Source organism: Zingiber officinale, chromosome 3A (assembly GCF_018446385.1).
Source record: "Zingiber officinale cultivar Zhangliang chromosome 3A, Zo_v1.1, whole genome shotgun sequence".
In the NCBI taxonomy this organism is placed as follows: domain Eukaryota; kingdom Viridiplantae; phylum Streptophyta; class Magnoliopsida; order Zingiberales; family Zingiberaceae; genus Zingiber; species Zingiber officinale.
This window is the reverse complement of record NC_055990.1, coordinates 51,630,124-51,652,698: the sequence shown is the minus strand read 5'-3', so window position 1 is coordinate 51,652,698 and position 22,575 is coordinate 51,630,124. Positions and strand designations below refer to the sequence as shown.

The following is a 22,575-nucleotide window of genomic DNA, read 5'->3' as shown; positions in this document are numbered from 1 at the left end:
TATTTTTATGCAATTTTTGGAGTTCATTTGGTATTTTTACCAAGAGGAAGAAGTTTAAAATAAAAATAAAAATTTGTTGAAGCCGGGTTTTAAACCCAAGACCCCGGACCCGAATCCGGACTTAGCCAACCAACTGGTCTGGAAACGTTTTGTTAATCATATATGGAACAAATAGTATTTAAAGAATAGTTGGTAACAGAAAATAATTAAAAGTAAAAAAAAGGGGTTTCGGCTGAGGTTCGAACCCGCAAACCCCTAACCCGGTCCAAGTCTTAAGTGAAATGAACTAGCCAAAAGACCAAGCAAGTATTTCGTAAACAAATTTATAAGGAATTGGTCTTAAGCCATAACAGAATATTGGATTATAAAGGGAGAACTTAATTACCCCGTGACCTAGCTTTTCCCCTTTCCTCTTCTCCCTCACGCGCGCGACAAATCTGTGCAGGCGGAAAACGCCGCACGAAGCCGAGCTAGGGCTCGTCTCCGGCGGCCGACGAGCACCCTTCTCCGCGGGTTCTTCACAGATCCGAGCTCCCCTCGGCGAGGAGAGCGTGTAGACGTGAGGAATCACCGGATTTGGAGAGTTGCCGAAGCCCTAGAAGCTTCTTCTCCGATGTGAGTCCAAGAACGCGGAGGTAAGTTGCTACTCACCTGTGGTAAGAGTAGTTCCGATTTCATTTTGGTGTTTCCCTATTTGTTCGAGTTTTGCCGTGAAGGTTTTGGGTTTTGTTTGCTGCCGTGAGATTAAAGGAAGAAAGAAAAAGATTAGTTAAGTTTAAGTAAGTGAGTTGATCCCTTCAAGCTTTGAAATTGGTACTGCAGCTTTTAAGTTAGAATTTTTTGTGGTGACCTTGATGAGCATGCTCTGTTCGTGTAGAGTTTCATAATTTCATATCTTTGCATTCTTGAATTTGAAGCATGAAAGACATATTTGAATTTAGGTTTTAGTTTCCTGTTTGATTCCGTAACAGGTTGTACAAGATGGTTCCTAGGGCTTTAGTATCCTTCTTTGCTTTCAGAATGTGCTTTACGGAACCTGCTAGTAGTTTCAGATTTGAATGCTCCTTTTTAGTTCTGTTGTAGCAAGCTTAAAGAAGATTTGATTGTTCCTTAGTGTCCTGTTGTAGCATCCCTAAAGGGGATTCGATTGTTTCTTTTAAATTTTCAGCTGTGCTAAATTTTCAGTTTGTAGTTTAGAAAGCCAGATTTCAGTTTGTACCTTGGTTGTTTCAATTGCTATGATCCGAATCCTAGTCATCAGATTGTGCTTAGGCTTGCTTCCATCCGAACCCTAGCTTTTAGTTGGTGATTAGTTTTTATAGCTTCAGTTTTCAAGTTTCTTATTTCCAGTTCAGCAGGTTATAATCTCTCTTTATTCTAGCAAGTTGTTAGACTTTCCCTATTTGTTATTAGTTAAGCATGTGTAGTTTCCTTACTACTAGAATAGCATGAGTAGTATTGAATTATAATGTTTTCCTTGCTTTGGATTTTCTGTACAGCATTAGAACGGCTAGAAGTTTAAGAGTAGCTAGTGTGCTTTGTTTTCTTTGCTTTCGGATTACACTATACAGCTTTGGAATAGCTAGAGATTATTGAGTAGCATGCATTCTTTGCTCTCTTTCTTTTATCTCTGTTGTCGCAAGATTTAAGGTTTTAGTTCCAACAAGTTTTAGATGTAGTTTAAGCTTGTATAATATGCAGATTTTCTAGTTTTCATTGACTATTTTTAACAAGCATGAACAACCATGTATTCTAGTGGAAAAATAAGAGTTCTATTAAATTCTTTTAGAAGTATTAACAAGTATAAGACAGATAAAGACAAGAAAGAAAAAAGGCCAAGGCTTTAAGTAGATCTCGAAGTCAAGACTTTAGGGATTTTGACACACAAGGTGCTAAAGAAAGTGCCGAGGCATTATATATTAGAAGTATTAAAAGATAACAAGTATTTTACTTTTATCAGTGGCACTGCACTGGACTCTCAGATGTCCTTAGGTTGGGCTCCCATAGTCGTCCCTAGGTTTAGATAACCTAGTATGCAAGACTCTCAGTAGTCCTTGGGCTGGGCTCCCATAGTCGTCCCTAGATTTAGATAACCTAGTAAACCCTACTAGATTCGGGACCAGCTATCTCGGGTCTAGTTAGGGATGCGCGCATAGCAAGTACAATTGTCGGGCCCAAGAAGAAAGTTGATTATTATTTTGAAGTATTATAAGTATAAGTTTTTGAACAAAAAAAATAAGTTTCACATAAGTATAAAAGTATAAAAGAATAATTTTAGAACAAATGAATCAAGTTTCACTTTGTTTTAGAATCAGCAAGTTTAGTTCCCTTTTATGCTAGCATGTTATTTAGATTAGTTTACTGTTCTTTGCTATTAGAAGAGCATGAGCAGCTTTACATGTTTAGCACTTCAGTATGTTTGTTTATTTACTAGTAGATGAGCATGAGTAGTTTTCCCTTTGAGCATTCAGTTTTAGTTTTCAGTATATTCACATGCATATCGAGTTTTTGTGAGTTAGATAGCGCTTACTAAGCATTTTACTTATAGATTACATTTCCTCTTACTGCAGATAAAGGAAGGCGACAAGGTGGCGCAGATGATGTGTGATGCCAGGACTATGGAAGTCTTGGGACTAGAAAGGAGTTCCTTTAGTCTTCTTTCCTTATTTTTAGTTTCCGCATTTTAGTTATTGTAAACATTTGAGTTGTATTTTAAGTTCATGTCATTTGAGATTATTCTGTTTAGATTGCATGTAGGATGAGTTCAGTTTAGTAAGTAGATATTTGTGTGTTGATACTTATTTAACTGCGTGGGTGTTTGATAAATGTTCCAGCCGCTTATGGCTGATGTATAGTATGTTATGTATTATTGATTATGGTCACCGGTACAGGGGAGACTCTGTCGAAATTTTTCGGTAAGGGTTTCCATGTGGTTTTTAATCATACCGGTTAAGTAGAGTTAGTAGTTAAGTAACGGTCATCCTTAGAGTGTAGTAGTAGTAAGAAGGGTGGTCGTTACAGGAACGTATGACGACTCCTACTTCAAGGTCCACACTCATTGAGTGTTTACTTTGGGCAATTCACTATCAATTCAGAGAATTACAAAGACAAGTGCAATTACAATTGAGTAGATTAAGTGCAATAAATGAAAAACTATACCGATGACTTAGAGGATTGGAGATGCGAGCTTTTGGTTATCGGAACAACGCTACGGTTTCGTGGACTTGTCTTTGAAGTAGCGCACAGGAGTAGAAGATGTTCAAATTCATTGTCTCAAAGTGCTGGTCGAAGCCTCCTTTTATAGCCAAGTTGGACTTGATCTAGATCCACTGATCTCGGGATCAATGTTTTGACTCGATGCTGATGGGTCAACCGATCCTCCTGATTGATAGATTGATTCTACCTGAATCAACCCGATTTCTCGTCCATTTGCTGTCGCTTCGGATGGGTCATCATTCAGTCGATCGATCCCATCATTTGATCGACCAATTCGTCGATGATCCCCAGCTTATCTTATCCAATCAACCTAGTCCAATTAGTTTGCTGCTTATCCACTATTCGGTCGACTAAACCTGACATTTGGTCGAACGATCCCTTTGTCGAGGATGGTTGTGAGTTAATCTAATCACTAGGGTTTGATCGGCTGATCCCGATGTTCGGTCAACCGAATAATGGAAAAACCTTTACCTATAAAAATGTTAGTTTCCCTGCAAAGCAAAGTTTGAATAATAGGCAAACAGTATAAAAATTAACTTTTGACAGCCTCCGAACTATTCGATCATGACTTTGAGTTTTACATGAAATTCTAAGTCAGACTGACGCCTACTATTCGCTCTTCAAACTGTCTGGACTTTTACTCAACGTCCGAGACTTCAGGACTTCATGTTGAACCTTCTATCCACGACCCACCCAATATTCCTTGACTCTAGGATTTCGCCCTAAGTCCTCGACCTGCCAAGACTTTACATAGTCCCCCGGACTAAGACTTCATTGCCTAATCACAACTAGGACTTTCCAACTTCCTAGAATCCACTAGAACTTTTGCTTAAGATAACTTAGGACTTTCTTGCAAACTCAGTTACACTTGTTAGATAACAAAATAACTTAACTTTGAACCCCATGTGATTATGAAATACAGGTTTGATCGTCTGGTACTCCCTGCACCAACACATAGAAGGTGCTAGAATCGATTGGGGTAATCGATTCAACAGGGTTCAATCAATCAGGCTAATCGATTGAAGTGTTTTTCACAAGAATATAAAGCTTATGAATTGATTTTGTCAATCGATTAGAAGTTGTCAATAGATTACTATGGCTCACCAATAGATTATACGGGACAAAAAGAGTCATTCTTCATGTTTTGAACAGTTGATCTAACGTGGTAATCTATTAGGGGTAAGACCAATCGATCGGGAAACATTTCTAACCTAAAAAGGAGGTTTCGCAATGTTTCCAACAAGTTAATTCTTGAGAAGTTAGAAGTGAACTACTGTTGCATTTCCAACCGATCAAGAGGCATTTCTAAGCAACAAGAAAGTGCTCAAAGCAAGATTCATGTAAAGTTGTTTGTATTCATTGTATTTACTTTTATTTTTTATTGTATTCTCATGCTTGAGTTTATACGAGATTTCTTTACCTCTGGGAATGAGGTTTTCATAGTGAAGTTGTTAGTAAAGAGTGGGCTCTTGGATTAGTCACCTTAAAGAGATGGATACTAAGTAAAATTGAAGGAGTTAGTATTGTGAAGTGTTTGCTTCAAGTTTCAGTAGCAAATCAAGTTCGAAGAAGCGAAAGAAGCTATTAACTCCCTCTCTAGCTCATACGTGTTCTAACACTAGTGGCTGCCGCTCGCTACGTCACTGCCCACCACTTGAGCAGCTGACGCTCGCAGCCTCCTTGTCGTCTATCTCCTCGTCAGCGACCTCCTTGTTGACGATGGAAGAAGATCGTGCTGCGCTACGAAGAGGAAACGAGGCGCTGCGTGAAGGGGATGTTTATGTTAACAAAAAATATGAAAGGGCGGGATCACGATGAGATATGCGTCAGGCATTGCTAAAATCCCAAATATTTTAATATTATTAACAGCGCACTCTATATGCTATTAATATTATGTTTTAACGATTTATTTTTTTACATGCCATCGTTTGTATAAGTATACTAATATTAACAATGCACATAAATGGGTAAGCCATAAATAATAATATTAATAGCGTGCTTTTAATGACTCCATTATTGGTGCACCGTGAAAAGTCAAATTTATTAGTGTTAATACTAGATAAACATTATAAATTCTACTCAATGTAAAATATGATACTACATAAAAACAACGGCAATTTACCAAATCATGCACTTAAATATCTTAATTGACCAAAAGGCGTATGTTACTTTGGTTTTTACCAAAGGGCGTATTTTTTCAAGTGCACTTCCCTTTTTATCCTTCTGACAAATTAAACCTTTTTTTTGTCGTTTTCCTTTTCTCTCTCTTCTCTTTCCTATTACCTCTTTCATCAATGAAATATAAGATTTAGTTATTTTTTTGATAACATTTTAATACATTTAGAGAAGCTAAAATAAACAATGGATAGCATAGTTAAACTCCTTGCAACATCAGGAATCCACAGGAACTGAAATGGGTGTAATCTGAGGTCTCTAGGTCCATAAGTGGGTTTCGGTCAAAATCCACTGATGGACCTAGAGAGCTCCGATTGCACCCATTTCAGTTTCTATGGATTCCTGGTATTGCAAGGAGTTCAAATATGCTATCCATTGTTTATTTTGACTTTTAAAAGATGTTAAAATAGCAGAAGAAAAAATCAGCAAAAAGGCTCCAAATCAGGCCTGATATGAAATCATATCAGGCCCACGTTGGGCCTGATATGGAACCATATCAGGCCCAACGTGGGCCTGATATGGAACCATATCAGGCCTAACGTGGAGCCTTTTTGCTGATTTTTTCTTCTCCTATTTGAACACCTTATAAAAGTCAAAATAAACAATGAATAGCATAGTTAAACTCCTTGCAACATCAGGAATCCACAGGAACTAAAATGAGTGTAATTTGAGGTCTCTAGGTCCATCAGTGGGTTTCGGTCAAAACCCACTGATGGACCTAGAGAGCTCCGATTGCACCCATTTCAGTTTCTATGGATTCCTGGTATTGCAAGGAGTTCAAATATGCTATCCATTGTTTATTTTTACTTTTAAAAGATGTTAAAATAGCAGAAGAAAAAATCAGCAAAAAGGCTCCATGTTAGGCCTGATATGGAATCATATCAAGCCCACGTTGGGCCTAATATGGTTCCATATCAGGCCCAACGTGGGCCTGATATGGAACCATATCAAGCCCAATGTGGAACTGATATGATTTTTCCTTGAGCTTCATACAATGTAGAGAAATTAATTTGATGATAGAAAACCAAGAGTTCTGTTAGTCCTATGATTTAATTGTCTTTTTCTCAAGCATGTTGTGCAAATTGATTCTCTGTTCCTCTGAACATTGTTTTATCAATATATTGCTGATAGGTCCATCTTTGGATCTTGTTTGGTCAGCAACTCTTGATGAATTTCTTGATGGATCTAGTAGGGTTGTGGCTTGAATTTGTGCCTAATTCTTTGTGTTTGTTTTCCCTTGTCACCCCATAATTGTGTAATGTCAATGTAAATGGTGTGATTGCCATAACCCACAGTCAATTTTTTTTACTTTAAAAAAATAGATTGCATCTTCAGCAATAACTTACTGCTTCCAATAATGCTATGACATCTGAATTAGCAACCTGGTGTCCGAGCTTGCGCAAACCATACTTTAACTCATCAAAATTTATCTGCCCTTTTTTGTTGATATCCATATTCTCAAACATTTCCTTTATGTCGGCAATCTCCTCCACAGACAAGTGTTCAGCTATCACCTGCATTAACATAGTTTTAGAATGAACATAATAATACTAGGTGTGTCTTGGAATAATCAGCTGGACAAATGTCAAGCATTCACACAGAAAGAAATCATGAAAGAAAATATTCTCACCCTAAGAGCTTTCTTTTTAAATTTATTCATCACTGAAAATTGCTGGAGTCTTGCTCGAACAGTTTCACCAAGATTTACATTGGGTGCCTTATTGGCATTCTGCAGCCAAGGATGATCTGTAATGTGAATCATGAGGGTAATGTTGAGAATACAGAAGATATGATGCAGTATTAAGGCAAAGGTATTAGCAGATATTGCAATATACTGATAAAACAATGTTCAGAGGAACAGAGAATCAATTTGCACAACATGCTTGAGAAAAAGACAATTAAATCATAGGACTAACAGAACTCTTGGTTTTCTATCATCAAATTAATTTCTCTACATTGTATGAAGCTCAAGGAAAAATCATATCAGGTCCACATTGGGCCTGATATGGTTCCATATCAGGCCTAACGTGGAGCCTTTTTGCTGATTTTTTCTTCTGCTATTTTAACATCTTTTAAAAGTCAAAATAAACAATGGATAGCATATTTGAACTCCTTGCAACACCAGGAATCCATAGAAACTGAAATGGGTGCAATCGGAGCTCTCTAGGTCCATCAGTGGGTTTTGACCGAAACCCACTAATGGACCTAGAGACCTCAGATTACACCCATTTCAGTTCCTGTGGATTCCTGATGTTGCAAGAAGTTTAACTATGCTATCCATTGTTTATTTTGACTTTCATAAGGTGTTAAAATAGGAGAAGAAAAAATCAGCAAAAAAGCTCCACGTTAGGCCTGATATGGAATCATATCAGGCCCACGTTGGGCCTGATATGATTTCATATCAAGCCCAACGTGGGCCTGATTTGGAGCCTTTTTGCTGATTTTTTCTTCTGCTATTTTAACATCTTTTAAAAGTCAAAATAAACAATGGATAGCATATTTGAACTCCTTGCAATACCAGGAATCCATAGAAATTGAAATGGGTGCAATCGGAGCTCTCTAGGTCCATCAGTGGGTTTTGACCAAAATCCACTGATGGACCTAGAGACCTCAGATTACACTCATTTCAGTTCCTGTGGATTCCTGATGTTGCAAGGAGTTTAACTATGCTATCCATTGTTTATTTTAGCTTCTCTAAATGTATTAAAATGTTATCAAAAAAATAACTAAATCTTATATTTCGTTGATGAAAGAGGTAATAGGAAAGAGAAGAGAGAGAAAAGGAAAACGACAAAAAAAAGGTTTAATTTGTCAGAAGGATAAAAAGGGAAGTGCACTTGAAAAAATACGCCCTTTGGTAAAAACCAAAGTAACATACGTCTTTTGGTCAATTAAGATATTTAAGTGCGTGATTTGATAAATTGCCGTAAAAACAAAGAACAACAACATTTTCAGATCGCTAATCTGGAACTTGGTTCCAACTGTCTTTGTAGTTGGAAAATACAATTCAAGAGCAAACATGCCCTGTACCTTGTCTCTCAAGATTGCTCGCATCTTTACTAATAAATACATCCCACAATTCACATTATGGTCTCTCTTTTATTATTATTATTATTATTATTATTATTATTATTATTTATTTTGTTTACTAATCTGATAAGAGTAATGCACTGAGATTATATATAATGGGTCAACAGTTGAAGACAGCATCAATGGTCATGGATTGTGGCTCAGCTACCACAAAACCCCATCTCCAAAACAAGCCAGATTAGATATATAAGAGGGAGGGTCCCTCCCCATGTGGAGTGTCGCCTCATCGTAGGGGCCCTTCATGGAATGATCCTACCCTGCCTTTCCTTGCTTCACTTATTTTGCAGATGCCTCATTTTATCAACGGAAATGGGTGCCTAGAGCTTAAAACTGGACAAGGACAAAGAGTTAGTGTGGTTTTCCTTTATTCAGATCATCAACTTGTATCTCTGGGCTTCAATGTTGTAAACCAAGCTTCCTTCTTGCTTTAAAGCTGACTTTGTGTCATAAGCGTCAGGTTGCTTGTAGTTTTGAACTATTGGGCTCGACCTAATTATATAACAAGGTTTGGTTGTGACCTCACCCTATGAGTGTGCGTATGCTTAGTCACTCTAGTGGCATCACGTAAGACCTTTTCCATGTGGACTTACTTTTGTATATGTTTGAATAGGAGTGAGCTATCGACCGTTAGCAATGGACTGTTATGCCCAAATCTGCTATGCCTCAATCGAAGTTTAAAATATCTAATTTGTGAATTATGAGTTATTCAGTTAATTGCAGTCCTGATCGAAAAATCAGTTAATTCAATTTTCAACAGAAATAATTTTCAACAAAATTAATTGATATTTATCCGTTTCATTTATTCAATTTTTATTGAAAATTCGATTCATTCAATTAGTTCAAGAATAATTTGATTTGTTCGATTTTGATTTTGATTTTGATTGAATAGGTTTGGTTATTGACCAATTGCTCAATAGTAAGTGCAAATTCCTTAATCAACATCTCCAGCCTCTTATGTAGTAAAATTGATTACATTAATACAGTAATAATTGTACCAATAAATGACGAGCATGTAATAAACAGTAATAGAATAAGATTAGGAATTTGTGTATCTCCGGTCGAAGCGTCGGGCGTGCCGACTGTCTTTAGAGAATTGATTGCCGCTCACGGTGCAGAGACTCTCTGGCAAAATCCTCCTAAGATCTGACAACCACTCGCGCCGTTCGTAGGTGCACTCTAAGACGAACGCCGCACTCGGACTCAACCTCATATCGCAGAACCAAGCCTCAGAACTTGGAAAGAAGAAGAAGAAGAAAGCAGAGAGTAGAGGAATGCTTTGCTTTTTTTTTGGAGTAAATTGAGGAGCAGAGGAAGTGTATTTATACACTTCGAAGCAGTGTACGTCGCTTTGCTTTCTCACTCGCGAGTGCGTCGCTTTCTCGCGGACAGAACCACGATGCTTCGCTTCCTCACGCGGACAGAACCAAACCAGACCAGAGGCAAAAACGAATTGGGTGAACTAAATCGGACAAGGCCCACGAGCTGGGGATCCCCCCCTACGCGCGATAATCGCATGCCCAGTTTATGCCCAGTTTATGGATTTCCAGCTCGAACCCCCTGAAACCACCTGATTTGGACTTGGCCCGCGCATGCATGTAGGTCCTCTTTAACTTGACTAAGCTAGCGTGGAAGACTTCCATATATAAAGCCTTCTAAGCTTCTTAGCTTAGCAATGTAGGACTAAAAACAATAAGAATATTTTAAATTAAAACTCAACATCTTCACCCCTTCTCAAGACAACTCCAACTCCACCTCAACTCCATGCTAGCTATCATGGTGTCCACAACAACGCTTGTCTACTGTCCATATCCAACAACAGTAGGTTTATCTCGATCCTCTAGTAGGGAGTGATGTGATTAGGGTTGTATATTGATTTGCCACCCCCTCCTTCGCGAGGTTTCCCCCTTCTAAATGCCCTTAACAGCAGCAGCGATAGACCCTCGATCATGCTTGGCTATCTGTAGAGGTATCGTAGCAGGGGTTTTCATGAAGATTGGCTTCAACTATTTAATGCTGCAAAAGGTTGGAACCGCCAACCTAGCGGCCCCCTCAACCCGGCCCCACAAATATGAGAGGGAGTAAATCACGGTGAATACGGGCCCAGCTATGACATAGCGGGCTTCAACTATTTAATGGATGGTCTGTTGGAGGATTTCAGGGGCTCAATCAACTTTCCATCTGTGTCTATTTAGTAAATTAGATTGATTGTGACTGTGTCTTACTCCAAAAAACTACAATGGGAATTCAAACACTTTGTTTTAACATATTTGATAAATAATTTAAGTTTGGTTCGTCCGTTTACTGACTTATGTATCAAAGTGCTTAAAGATTTTAAATAATGCATAGTGAAACTTGGACTGTTTGTAACTTGATATGGATGAGTTGTTTGGTCACTAATTTGTTTGCTTGATGACCTATGATGACGTGACTCAGAAGTAATTAAAGGAGGATAGCTTAGTGCATTTGAGGAATTAGAAATTTCTAGTGAAGTGAATAAAACAGTTTGATCAGAAGTCAATTTTACAGATGAACAAAAATGTATAATATGGAGCATCCAAACGATTGAGGACGCGCCAGATTCGAGGGGAATGAGAAACTTAAACTAGATTAAAAATCTAAAAGTTTTGTGAATTGTGAGAACTTATGAGTATAATTTTTGGATTCGTGCTTTTGAGCAATATCATTAAAGATTATAGATCGGTTGATTTAAGAATTCTAGATTGATGGTCTTCCAGTGTGACTACTTCTCAATTTATTCTCAAAATTTTCATAAAATTAGATTGGTTATCCTCAAAATTAATCAACTATTGGATACATACCAACTAAAAAAACTATTTATGGATCGCACCATGTTAGTCGAATTCCACCCACTAGAGCATGAAATTATCCAACGGTATAGTCATCTAAAGTCCCCTGAGTGCCAATCCTTTTCCAGTCAATCCCGGTTACATTCGAGAGGATTGTACTCCATCTAGAAGCGAAGAAAAGAAGCAAGTGATCGATGGCGCCACTATGTGACATCTTGTATATAAAGACCAAATGGGCTCTGCTAGATCTCTCCAACTTGCAGCAGAGAGACTCGTGCCCTGCCTCTCCCATCCATGGAACCAACAAATAGCTTGGAGAAGCCACAAGATGAGGGGGCATGGGTGTGTGATTCCTCTGTCGATCATAAAGGAAGACTTCCTCTCAGATCTTCCACTGGAGGTTGGAGGGCATCCTTGTTCATCATAGGTACTCCGGTGATCTCTGTCCTTTGTGTTTAGTATTTATTCTTGATACGATTATGGTCGTGCCGTGGATGCAGCAATTGAGTTCAGTGAAAGGCTGAGCTACTTCGGGCTGGCCTCCAACCTCATTCTGTATCTCACCAAGGTGTTGCATGAGGATATGAAAACGGCAGCAAAGAACGTCAATTACTGGAACGGGGTCACCGCCATGATGCCCCTTGTCGGCGGCTTCATCGCCGACGCTGCTCTCGGGAGGTTCTTCACCGTCATTAGTTCCTCTATCATCTACATCACGGTAAAGTTTTGTACTGCCACAAAGCTCTCGTGGATATGTTTGAAGGAGAGAATACGATTCATTCATCACTAGTTTGTATTATTATTATTATCATCATCAATCGCAGGGACTCACTTTGTTGACCCTGTCGCAATTAGTCCCTCGCTTGAAACCATGCAACGCAACCGCCTGCGGCAGCAGATCGATGGGCCTCCACGAGGTCGTTTTCTTCTTGGGCATCTACTTGATCTCCCTCGGTACCGGCGGCCACAAACCTTCGTTAGAGAGCTTCGGCGCCGACCAATTCGACGACAACTACGCGGAGGAGCGCAAGCAGAAGATGTCCTACTTCAACTGGTGGAACTTCGCCGTCAGCAGTGGCCTTATTTTCGGCGTCACCGTCGTTCCCTACGCCCATGACGCCGTCGGATGGTGGCTGGTCGATGTCCTGCTCGCGGGCATCCTGTGCTTCAGCCTTGTTGTCTTCGTAGCCGGCAAATCTTTTTACCGGTACCGGCCGCCGGAGGGAAGTCCGTTCACGCCGATGGTGCAGGTTATGGTGGCGGCAGTGGCCAAACGAGGACTTCCTCTGCCGTCGGACGCTGGAGAACTTTACGAGGCTCCTAAAGCAGAGCACTCTAGTGACAGGCTCCTCTGCCACACTAACAAGCTACGGTAAACATAGGTGCAGTCAATGGAATAAATTAAAACAGTAATTGATGAAATTTGTTAAACATATTGCATACATCTGTTAGATTTCTCGACAAGGCCGCCATAATCGAGCATAGAGACGACGCTGCCGCCTTCGTCGTCGAGAGATCAAACCCATGGCGGCTGGCAACGGTAACTCAAGTCGAGGAGCTGAAGCTAATAATTGGGATGGTGCCGATATGGCTCTCGGCGCTACCCTTTGGCATAGTCATGTCGCAAGCGTCCACCTTCTTCATCAAACAAGCAAGCATCATGGACCGGAACCTTGGAGACTTCGAAATCCCCGCGGCCTCCGTCTACGCCCTCGGGGCCATCGGAATGCTCGTCACGGTGACGCTGTACGACAAAATCCTGGAGCCGGCGATGCGGAGAGTCACGGGGCGGGAGCGGGGCGTGAGCATGTTGAAGAGGATCGGGGTGGGCATGGCCATCTCGTCGGTGGCGATGGCTGCGGCCGCGGTGGTAGAGCGGAGGCGGCTGACGGCGAGCGCGCCAGTGAGCGTGTTCTGGCTGGTGCCGCAGTACACGGTGATGGGGTTGGGCGACGGGTTCGCGCTGGTGGGGCTGCAGGAGTATTTCTACGAGCAGGTGCCGGACGGGATGCGGAGTTTGGGGATCGGGTTCTACTTGAGCGTCTTCGGGGCGGGCAGCTTCCTCAGCAGCCTCCTCATCACGGCGGTGGACCGGACCACGCCCTGGATCGCCAGGGACTTGAACGGCAGCCGACTGGATTTGTTCTACTGGTTGGTGGCGGCTCTAAACGCCGTCAACATCTGCGGCTTTGTGTGCCTGGCGAGAAGCTACTCTTACAAGAGAGTACTCCAGAGGAAGGTGGCAGTCGCTGATTCCCCTGAAGACGATGTCTGAACTTTACGTCAGAATGGGTCATTGTGAAACAAGTTAACTCTACTTGAAGGTGAGAAATAAAGTTAACTTTTTTACTGAAAACATTCAAATCTAATTAATATAAATCACAGAATTTACTTTTAAAATGATCAACTACTCATTTTAAGCATAACCTTGTATTTGGATGATGCTAATCACTTGATGTGATTGATCCCCATAAAAACTTTGATCCCAAACTTTCCTCCATTCACAAAAGAACCCCATGCTCGAAGCTTTCCAGCACACTGAAATGCACGGGATACATGAACACACCCAGCAGTTCGAAGATGGGCTGGATTCGAGTGGCAGATCAATCAAGGACACCGTTTGCTGCAACAGTTGGTGGTGGGCTGGATTTGATATAACACCACTACGAGCCATCTGACGTCTGATCGCTGTGAACTCCGTGAGCGGATCATTTCCCTTCCCACGCTCTCCCTTCGCCTGCACGCAAATCGCAAAATCCTGTTTAACTCCGAAGCTTTTAACTCTGTGCCAGGTACAGTGTCCAGGTCGCCCTCGGTAGAAGCGAATCGACGGAAAACTCGGGCGCGCCTCCTCCCCGCAATCAAGCAAAAGATCCACCTCCTGCGCAACTTTAACTCCACTGGCACCCAAAAACTAAAAGCAGCAGCCTACTGACCAACACTAACACCCTGAAGGCCTGAACCTTCACCAGGACCGGAACCTGAGCAAGTGATGAAAAATAATCCTTGAGCTAATTTATAAGGCTCGCCCTCCCCCTACCCTAACTTAGCCGTATACTATTTTAAAAAAAAATTCTTATTTTCTGATTAATTTGAAGCTAGTTTATAGCTTACTCCATAATTTATTTATTTTTATATAATTTAAAGATGAACTATAAAAACATTTGGAATAAATGTAATAATGATTTACACATCCTGATCTTCCTGTGATGCCTAATTAATTAGGGGTGACAGATATATTATAATAGTATGTCCTCGAGAAAAATCTCTTCCACCTGTTAAATACTTGATAAATTAATTCTATGATTTACTATATTCAGTCTACATGTCTTGGTTAAAAGATGAAAGAATTATAATTCTCGACGGATATATGTTATAGAAAAAAAAACTCCTTTAATTATCCCTTAGCGCAACCTCGCATTGGCTTTCCCAAGGCCTGCGACAGATAAACCTCGCCGTCCCGGTGGGATCGCCGGCGATGTACGTGGGAGTTAAAGAGGTAGGACGTCCCACGTGCGCGCCGTGCGGCCTGGTTTTAATCAAATTTTGTGGTACTACTCTGTGCGCTTTTAATACAACTAGCAGTGATCATCTCCGGAGAGAGAGACAGAGAATTAGAGTCGCTGTTAACAGCATGTAACTTTTACATCCACAGTTGTTAGATGAAGAAAGACAAGATGGGCTGAGGGAGATTAATTTTATAATTAAGGAAGAATTGAGGAGGAGAGAGAGTGGGGGTTTGTTATCTCTCTCTCTCTCTCTCTCTCTCTCAGCTGTTCCTATAGATTAGATCCCGTCTCATCATGGATATTATTATCACAAGTCACAACTGAACTATATTCCTCCTCAGCCTTTGGGGAACTGTTCACGCTCGCTTTCTTTTTCTTTTTTGTAACTTGATCTGTGGAAAGCAAGAGGTAAAAAGATATAGGGTCCTCCACCCTTACTCTCTCCAGGGCGCAGCGCAGCTCAGCTCGAAATTATACTGCCCACCCACCAAGAATCAGGCAGGGAGATCATGACTTCTTCCACGGCGGATCGGTTCGGCGGAGGAGAAGCCGGAGCAGGGGATGATCAGCAGCTGCTGCTGCATCACCAACACCCGCAGATGTACTATCACTTACCGCAGCACAGCCGGAGAGAGAAGCTCCGGTTCCCTGCGGCTGCTGCGGAGGAGTCTCCCGCATCGACCTCTCTTCTCCTCCTGCACGAACCCAGCGCCGCGGCGGCGCCGATCTACGCCGGAGGGAATTCCCTTGCCGCCTTCCACTCCGCCTCCACCTCGCCCTCCTACTACTCCCACAGTAACTACAGCAGCGTCGCGCAATTCGACGGCCACGGCGCGCTCCCGGTGTCGCCGCCGCCTCAGCAGGGACCGCGACACCAGATCCCCACCCAGGGATTCTCCCTCTCCCTCTCGTCATCCACCTCCGCGCGCCCGCGAAGCCACCTCGCGGGCCGGCCCGCCCCGCTCGGCCCCTTCACCGGCTACGCCGCCGTCCTCAACCGCTCCCGGTTCCTCGAGCCAACCAGGAGGTTGCTCGAGGAGGTGTGCCACGTCGGACCCAGCCAAGCGTCCGCCGACGGCGGAGGCTGCAGTAGCCGCGGCGTCTTCCTGCCGGAGTTGCTCCTGGACGCGGATCCACCCCCTAGGGAGCCAGCTGTCTTGGTGGACGACCATGGCACGGCAGAGGACCTCGCCGGCTCCGGCGCGGAGCAGCAGTGGAAGAAGACCACCCTCATCTCAATGCTCGACGAGGTAATGAAGCTGCCCAATTAACTCGCATCTCAGAGTATTAAACAAAAAAAGAATTGTTATTTATCGTGTTAACTACTATTGATCGCCTTGATAGTTGATACGATATTATAATTTTTTTGGTTGATTTTGTTATCCTTCCGTATCTCTCTCTCTGGATCTTCTCGATTCAGTGCAAGTTTCCAAGGAGAGAATACTTTATTGCAGTAGTAGTGTGTTTCCCTTTGTGTTCTTTCTTGTCAAATGTTTTTCAAGCAACAGGTGTGATCTTGTGACCGAATGAGGTGCTAATTTTTCTGACAACCATGACTTCATAATGCAGTATTAATATTACAGAGGGTAAATTCGCATTAGGGTTACAGTTGTAAATATCAGTAGCAATAGAATTCATCTTTGGGCATATCTTGTGTGAATTTAACTCTATTAACTAAGTTGTGAATGTTATTTGCATGTCATATTAGGAGAAAATGTTGGAGGTATCAGTTCATTGATCTGAATTAATTTCAAGTCTATCAGGCCCTCTATCAAATTTGTATCTAATTGTTGGATATTGCAAGAGTAATCAAAATTAATTCACCTTTCTTGATTAGATGAGATCTAAGAGATAGATACAAGTAACTAAGTAGATATTATACTTCAGTGACAATTATTGCCTTTGTAGTTTTTTCAGAGATCTGTTCATTTTCGATTAATTGACATATACTTTGTAAGTTGCAAGACTATTTCTAAATGAAGTAAATTGAATGGTTAGTTATAAAGATTATATATATTGCTCCAAGACTATTTCTAAATGAAGTAAATTGAATGGTTAGTTATAAAGATTATATATATTGCTCATAGTAATGATATAAAGAATTTTGATTGATTGCTTATTTAGCACATTTCAGATTATCTTTGCATTCAAATTAGAGAAGATGGCTTATGTATTAACTAAACAAGGGATTCATTCCTAAACTCATGATTCTTTTTCTGAAATCTATTGTCATTTGTTTCAATGAATGACCGTCTATCATTTTGGACAATGATATTTTTTATTATCAGACAATAGCACCCTAGCTTCTATAGCTTACACAGTAGTAAGAGTTTGAATTAGTTGTGTTAATAAAAATGCTTTTTGTATATGCATGGTTCGATAATTTAGCAAAATATCATACAGTATTGTTGTTGCAGTGGAGACCTTTGTCCAGAATTAAATCTAATGGTAGATCTTGAGAAGCAAAAAGGCTTGATCGAATTTCTAGCGACCAAATTTAACATGGCATTCTAGCATAAGATCATTTTTAGTTTTTAAGATTTTTGGTTTCCAATGATTAAACTTTATTATGGTTTTTAATGTTGATATTAGTATATATTGAGATTGGATAGTTAAATGTACTAGTATTGGTGTTATGGAATCACTGCGACCGATAAAATCAGAATGATAGGAAAATTATTACACATGATGCTTCCAAAAATATGGGAACAATAATAAAATTATTAAAATTAGGTTTTTAGCACATAATATATCATCATTAAGCTAGGTAAATTGTCAATATTAGCGAGTGGTTGCAAGATTGAACAAGTATATCTTGAGCTATGGTGTGACTAAGAGATTGAATGTGGGGAATTTAGCAAGTGATGAAGAATACTCTTCCTCTCATACAAAGGTCATCCTCTCGATGACCTTTCTTAATGTTTGCTCTCTTTTATACAGAATCCCTACACTATTTTTGCTTGTTGAAGAGGCTATCTGTACTGGTAATCAGGGGAGATAAAACTTATAAAGTTTGCTTGTAAACTAATTCGTATATTGTAGAGTAAAAAACTAAACATGAATCATCTTGTAGCCCAATGAGGGCATTTATAGAACTTTTTAACTGTCGTCTCTGATTTCTTTTGTCTTTCCAATTGCTGATCCTTTAGGTCTGCCGAAGATATAAACAATATTATCAGCAAGTGCAAGATGTTATCACGTCTTTTGAGTCAGTCGCGGGGTTGAGCTCAGCTGCTCCATATGCCTCGATCGCCCTCAAAATTATGTCCAAGCACTTCAGGTGCCTGAAGAACATCATCTCCGACCAACTTTGTCAGGTGAACAAGGGCAGCAAAGCCGACGCAAGGGAAGACGGTTCAAGCTTTGGTCTACTAAACAATGGATTTCTCCAAAGAGCAGCCAATACCACTGATCATGCCTTGGCAGCTCAACCACACATATGGCGACCTCAGAGGGGTCTACCTGAACGAGCTGTGTCTGTCCTCCGGGCTTGGCTCTTCGAGCATTTCTTGCATCCGTAAGTAAATACTAATGTCTGAGGAAGAACTTATTAACAACGAAGTGGTCTTAATCTTGTTACCGTGCCATTTTAATATGCCAAATTTATTCCTCTTTTCTATTATTAGATAAGATCAGGATCTTTAGATTGATTGGTAACAGTAGGAGCATGGCCAACGGTGCCCCCTTCTTTATGCAATGCGATGGAGCAGGGGACCAATAGGGGCCATTGTTAACGATATGCAGCATCTAGCGATAGTAGTCAACGAGATGCAGTATAATTTTGTAGGGTTTACGCTTGGTTTAGCATTGGTTTAGTTCTCGTGCGTTGCCTTCAACTTGTCGATAGGACATGATTATTATATTCCTATAGACCCATATTCCATGCATAGTGGCATTTGTTTGATCACTATTAAATAATTCTGCAGGTATCCCACTGATGTGGACAAGCATAACTTGGCTAAACAAACTGGTCTCACAAGAAACCAGGTATTTCTTAATTGTTTAACAATCATTAGCTTGTTAATTGTGGCTCTGTTGATTAATTAATCATCCATTTGGCTTAACCATTAATTAATTAATTTGTGAGCAGGTTTCCAACTGGTTTATCAATGCGAGAGTTCGGCTCTGGAAGCCAATGGTCGAGGAAATCCACTCCCTCGAGATGCAGCAGCAGAAGAACAAGACAAGCGAGACCAGTCACCAGCCACCACTTCCATCTTCCAAGCCAACCCCTTTTGCCAGTTCCCATCAGTTTCAGGCCACAGGCACGCAGAGCAGTAGTCGGTTATCGTCGGCTGAGACCATCAACTTCTCCTATGCTGGCATTGGTTCACCGGCTCGAGGAAATGTCGTATCGCTCACCCTTGGCCTGCAAAACAACAATGGGGTGCGCTTTGCCGGTGAATCAATGCCGGTGAGTGTGGCGAGCCGGTTCGGGCTGGAGGAATGCAATGACCCGTATTTGGTGGGAGCTTTCGGAGGCCAAGAGAGGCAGTTTGGGAAGGATCGCTTGCTCCATGACTTTGTTGGCTGATCGATCAAAATTGTGCATGCATGAAGTGGATAGTTTATTAAGCTTGTAAGATTAATTACGAACGTGTATTTATTCCGAACGTGATAATTCACTCGACTCAAATCTCAATTGGTGCATACAAATATGATTAATGACTTCTGGCAGGACAACTCGACATTAATCTGCATGCTTAAATTCTTATAGATTCTGTTGGTTTAGATTACTGCTCCATAATTTAGAGTCCTGCAGTTTAAATTGATTGTTTGCTTTTTATTGCAATAACTATATTATTTAAATATTATTCAAAACACGATGCGGTACATATGGCTTATGATTTGAATTCCTATAATTTATGCTGAGTGACGGCTATATTTCTCTCGGTATGATATGGCATGGTGTAGGGGCTCTAAGAATGTGGCAAGGTCAGGAGATGTGGTGGTTAAAAGTTAAGAAGATGTTGTAATTAAGATCAAAAAGTTTTTCAGGGATAGTGTCAATGTTTCATAGAAGTGGTTCTCGATATCAACTCCCGGTCAGTTTCTCAGCCAGTCAGATCCTCATGGCTTAGTCTCCTTATTTCCTCCTAGGCACCGTCTCATTCAACTCTTGGTCGGCTTCTCAACCGACCAAGTCCCCAGGGCTTAGTCCCCCAGCTATTCCTGGGCACCGTTCAAGTCAACTCTTGGTTGACTTCTCAGACGGTCAGATTTCCAGGATTTAGTCCCCACATTTTTTTCTGGGTATTAACCAGTTTCTCATCTGATCAGATTCTTAAGTGATACAGCGCATGATAGTGGGGTCGCATAGCGGACGTGGTCGGAAGTCAAGCCCACGGGCGGTCAGAAGTCAATCCCACCAGGCAGTCAAAAGTCAACTCACGTGGCAGTCAGAAGTCAAGCCCACGAGGCACTTAAAAGTAAAGCTCACGTGGCGGTCAGAGGTCAAGCCTACGTGCTGGTCAAAAGTCCGACCTACGTGGGGTTCAAAGGACCAGGTTACAGGATGGTCCTGGTCGGGCACAAGTGGCATTCCGGAGTTAAACCTACATGTCAAGTAGGAACTCGGAAGGTAAGACCTACAGGTCAGGATTTATAGACTTGCTTCACAAGAGATACGAGGACTAAAGCGTACAGGTCGGGATATGCAAACCAAGGATGACAAGTCCGGATTTATAAACTCGGGACACAGGAGATACGAGGACTAAAGCGTGCAGGTCGAGATATGCAAACCAAGGATGACAGGTCAGAATTTATAGACTCGCGACACAGGAGATACGAGGACTAAAGCGTACAGGTTAGGATATGCAAACCAAGGATGACAGGTCAGGATTTATAGACTTGCGGTACAGGATACACAGACAGGGCATACAGGTCGGGATATATGAACCAAGACTCGCAGAGCAGGATACGCGAAGCTAAGACACAGGTCGAGATATGAAGACTAAGGCTTACAGGTCGGGATCTATAGGACAAGATACACAGAACAAGATACATGGACCAAAGACGTACAGGTCAGGATATTTGGATGAAGGCTTACAGGGCGGTAGGCGCAGGTCTGGATCTATCAAGATACACCGAATGGAAAATGTAGGGCAAGACGTATAGGTCTGGATTTGTGGGACAACAAACAAGTCAGGGAATGTGCCAGGAAAGACAGGTCTGTGCATACAGGTCAAGATTTGCAGATACGAGAACCTAGTCGAGGGTTAACAGACCAGGGCGAGCCTACACTATGCGACAATCAAACCAGAGAATCGTAACAACCCGTCAGAGAATAATCACCACATGTCAAGGAATATGCTAATAGTCTGTGGCTCGTTGCCTCCTGATTCCTCCTCAGAACAATAGAAAGATGTCATGTGTCATTCACCACCAGACAAATCCTGACACCCGACATTCCTTGACACTTGTCAGACTCCAGAAGTATCCACTGCCATATAAAAAGGGAGGCTTTGTCTCTATGCAGGTACGCTCACTAGTCTTTTCGTTCTCGTCTTTTAATTTTCGTCCTTTCACTGTGCTTCGGGGGAAAAAGTACCTGACTTGAGTATCAGAGGCCCTGACCTGGGGACTTTTTCCCTGGTTCTTGGTCTCTAACACAGAGGCGGATTGTTTGAGTGTGCGCAGAGCCCTCGTGTCGTCGATGTCGTCATCCGCTCGTGGGAATCCTTCCGGTAGGTGCTAGATCAACCAGGCGTCTCGGCGACTTTCCATCAGCACCAGCGACAGCGCAGCTAGCCTATGTCCGACTCAGTTTCCGGACGGGATCAAATTTGGTGTCGTCTGTGGGAACATAACTACCTGCTCCGAAACGTGAAGATGGAAGATTCTGGCAGAATCAACGTAACCTTGACAACGGGAGAGTACGAACTCTTCAAAGAAGCCAAAAGGCGGGCGGCCTCTAAAAAGCAACAAACTACTGCCTCCCGACAACGAAAGTTACCTGAGGTTTATAAAGAATCGGCTCACGCCTCAGATCGGGGTTCCAAGAGAAAACAACCCATGAAATTTCCTCCTGCCTTCTATAGAGAGCCGGGCCAAGGTTACTATTAGCCAGACCCTGGATGTTATAGCCGCAAGGAGCAACCACAAGTTTCTGTGGCTGAGAGTTCTTTGCCTAAGGATTCAAAGAGAGGGAAGTCTATCGTCCCTCGAGAAGAACGTCGGGTGGAGCCAGAAGAGAAAGTGCTCTTCTCTTCCAAAATATTAGATGAAAGGCTACCCAAAGGGTACCGACCCCCTGCTATCGGGGAATATGATGGCAGCAAGGACCTTGAAGACCACCTCCGTAAGTTTAAAAATGCGGCTCTGCTACATCAATACAGTGATGCCGTTAAGTGTCGAGTGTTCTTGAACACTCTATCGGGCTCTGCCCAAAAGTGGTTCGATGGACTACCGCATGGGTCCATCACCTGATTCTCCGATTTCAGCAACAGGAAGTATCAGAAGACGGACCACTGCTTGTTTGCTCTCAAGAAAGGGCCCTCTGAGCCGTTAAGAAGCTATATCAAACGCTTCAATCAAGTGGCTTAGGACGTTCCCTCGGCCACATTAGAAATACTCATGACCGCTTCTCTCATGGGTTGACCGAAGGAGAGTTCTTTAGAGATCTCATCAGAAATCCTATAAAGAATTTTGATGAGATGCTGGAGAAGGCGACCAGCTACATCAATGTGGAGGAAGCGCAGGCAGCGCGAAGAAAGACAGACAAACCTCCTCCTGTAAATAAACCTGAGAGAAGAGTACCCCAACCGCCTGCTCAAACT

The 22,575-nt window shown here is 41.8% G+C and overlaps 3 protein-coding genes across 3 annotated transcripts; 2 read left to right on the top strand and 1 right to left on the bottom strand.

The window, feature by feature from the left end:
- Window positions 1-6,722: 6,722 nt before the first annotated feature.
- LOC122050418 (calcium-dependent protein kinase 20-like) lies at window positions 6,723-9,691 on the bottom strand. Its single transcript, XM_042611321.1, has 3 exons — window positions 9,590-9,691; window positions 7,022-7,225; window positions 6,723-6,905 (listed from the first exon to the last, which is right to left on the bottom strand). The coding sequence occupies exons 1-3, from the start codon at window positions 9,689-9,691 to the stop codon at window positions 6,723-6,725; spliced, it is 489 nt and encodes a 162-aa protein (XP_042467255.1).
- Window positions 9,692-11,523: 1,832 nt separating this feature from the next.
- On the top strand, window positions 11,524-13,636 carry LOC122051879 (protein NRT1/ PTR FAMILY 5.6-like). The gene is made up of 4 exons (XM_042613196.1): window positions 11,524-11,715; window positions 11,789-12,006; window positions 12,113-12,660; window positions 12,741-13,636. The coding sequence occupies exons 1-4, from the start codon at window positions 11,583-11,585 to the stop codon at window positions 13,561-13,563; spliced, it is 1,722 nt and encodes a 573-aa protein (XP_042469130.1). The 5' UTR covers window positions 11,524-11,582; the 3' UTR covers window positions 13,564-13,636.
- A 1,457-nt stretch (window positions 13,637-15,093) lies between these two features.
- On the top strand, window positions 15,094-19,453 carry LOC122051878 (BEL1-like homeodomain protein 9). Its single transcript, XM_042613195.1, has 4 exons — window positions 15,094-16,047; window positions 17,947-18,314; window positions 18,724-18,784; window positions 18,888-19,453. The coding sequence occupies exons 1-4, from the start codon at window positions 15,307-15,309 to the stop codon at window positions 19,329-19,331; spliced, it is 1,614 nt and encodes a 537-aa protein (XP_042469129.1). The 5' UTR covers window positions 15,094-15,306; the 3' UTR covers window positions 19,332-19,453.
- The last annotated feature ends 3,122 nt before the right edge of the window (window positions 19,454-22,575 follow it).

Bases quoted from the DNA above. Each gene is read 5' to 3' on its own strand.
- LOC122050418 (XM_042611321.1), bottom strand. From the start codon at position 9,691: ATGAGGTTGAGTCCGAGTGCGGCGTTCGTCTTAGAGTGCACCTACGAA. The intron at 7,226-9,589 runs GTGAGCGGCAAT...TTGTTTTATCAG, and splicing joins TGCCAGAGAGTCTCTGCACC to TATATTGCAATATCTGCTAA. The intron at 6,906-7,021 runs GTGAGAATATTT...ATGTTAATGCAG, and splicing joins TTAAAAAGAAAGCTCTTAGG to GTGATAGCTGAACACTTGTC.
- LOC122051879 (XM_042613196.1), top strand. From the start codon at position 11,583: ATGGAACCAACAAATAGCTTGGAGAAGCCACAAGATGAGGGGGCATGG. The intron at 12,007-12,112 runs GTAAAGTTTTGT...CATCAATCGCAG, and splicing joins CCTCTATCATCTACATCACG to GGACTCACTTTGTTGACCCT. The intron at 12,661-12,740 runs GTAAACATAGGT...TACATCTGTTAG, and splicing joins TGCCACACTAACAAGCTACG to ATTTCTCGACAAGGCCGCCA.
- LOC122051878 (XM_042613195.1), top strand. From the start codon at position 15,307: ATGACTTCTTCCACGGCGGATCGGTTCGGCGGAGGAGAAGCCGGAGCA. The intron at 16,048-17,946 runs GTAATGAAGCTG...CTGATCCTTTAG, and splicing joins TCATCTCAATGCTCGACGAG to GTCTGCCGAAGATATAAACA. The intron at 18,315-18,723 runs GTAAGTAAATAC...ATAATTCTGCAG, and splicing joins TTCGAGCATTTCTTGCATCC to GTATCCCACTGATGTGGACA.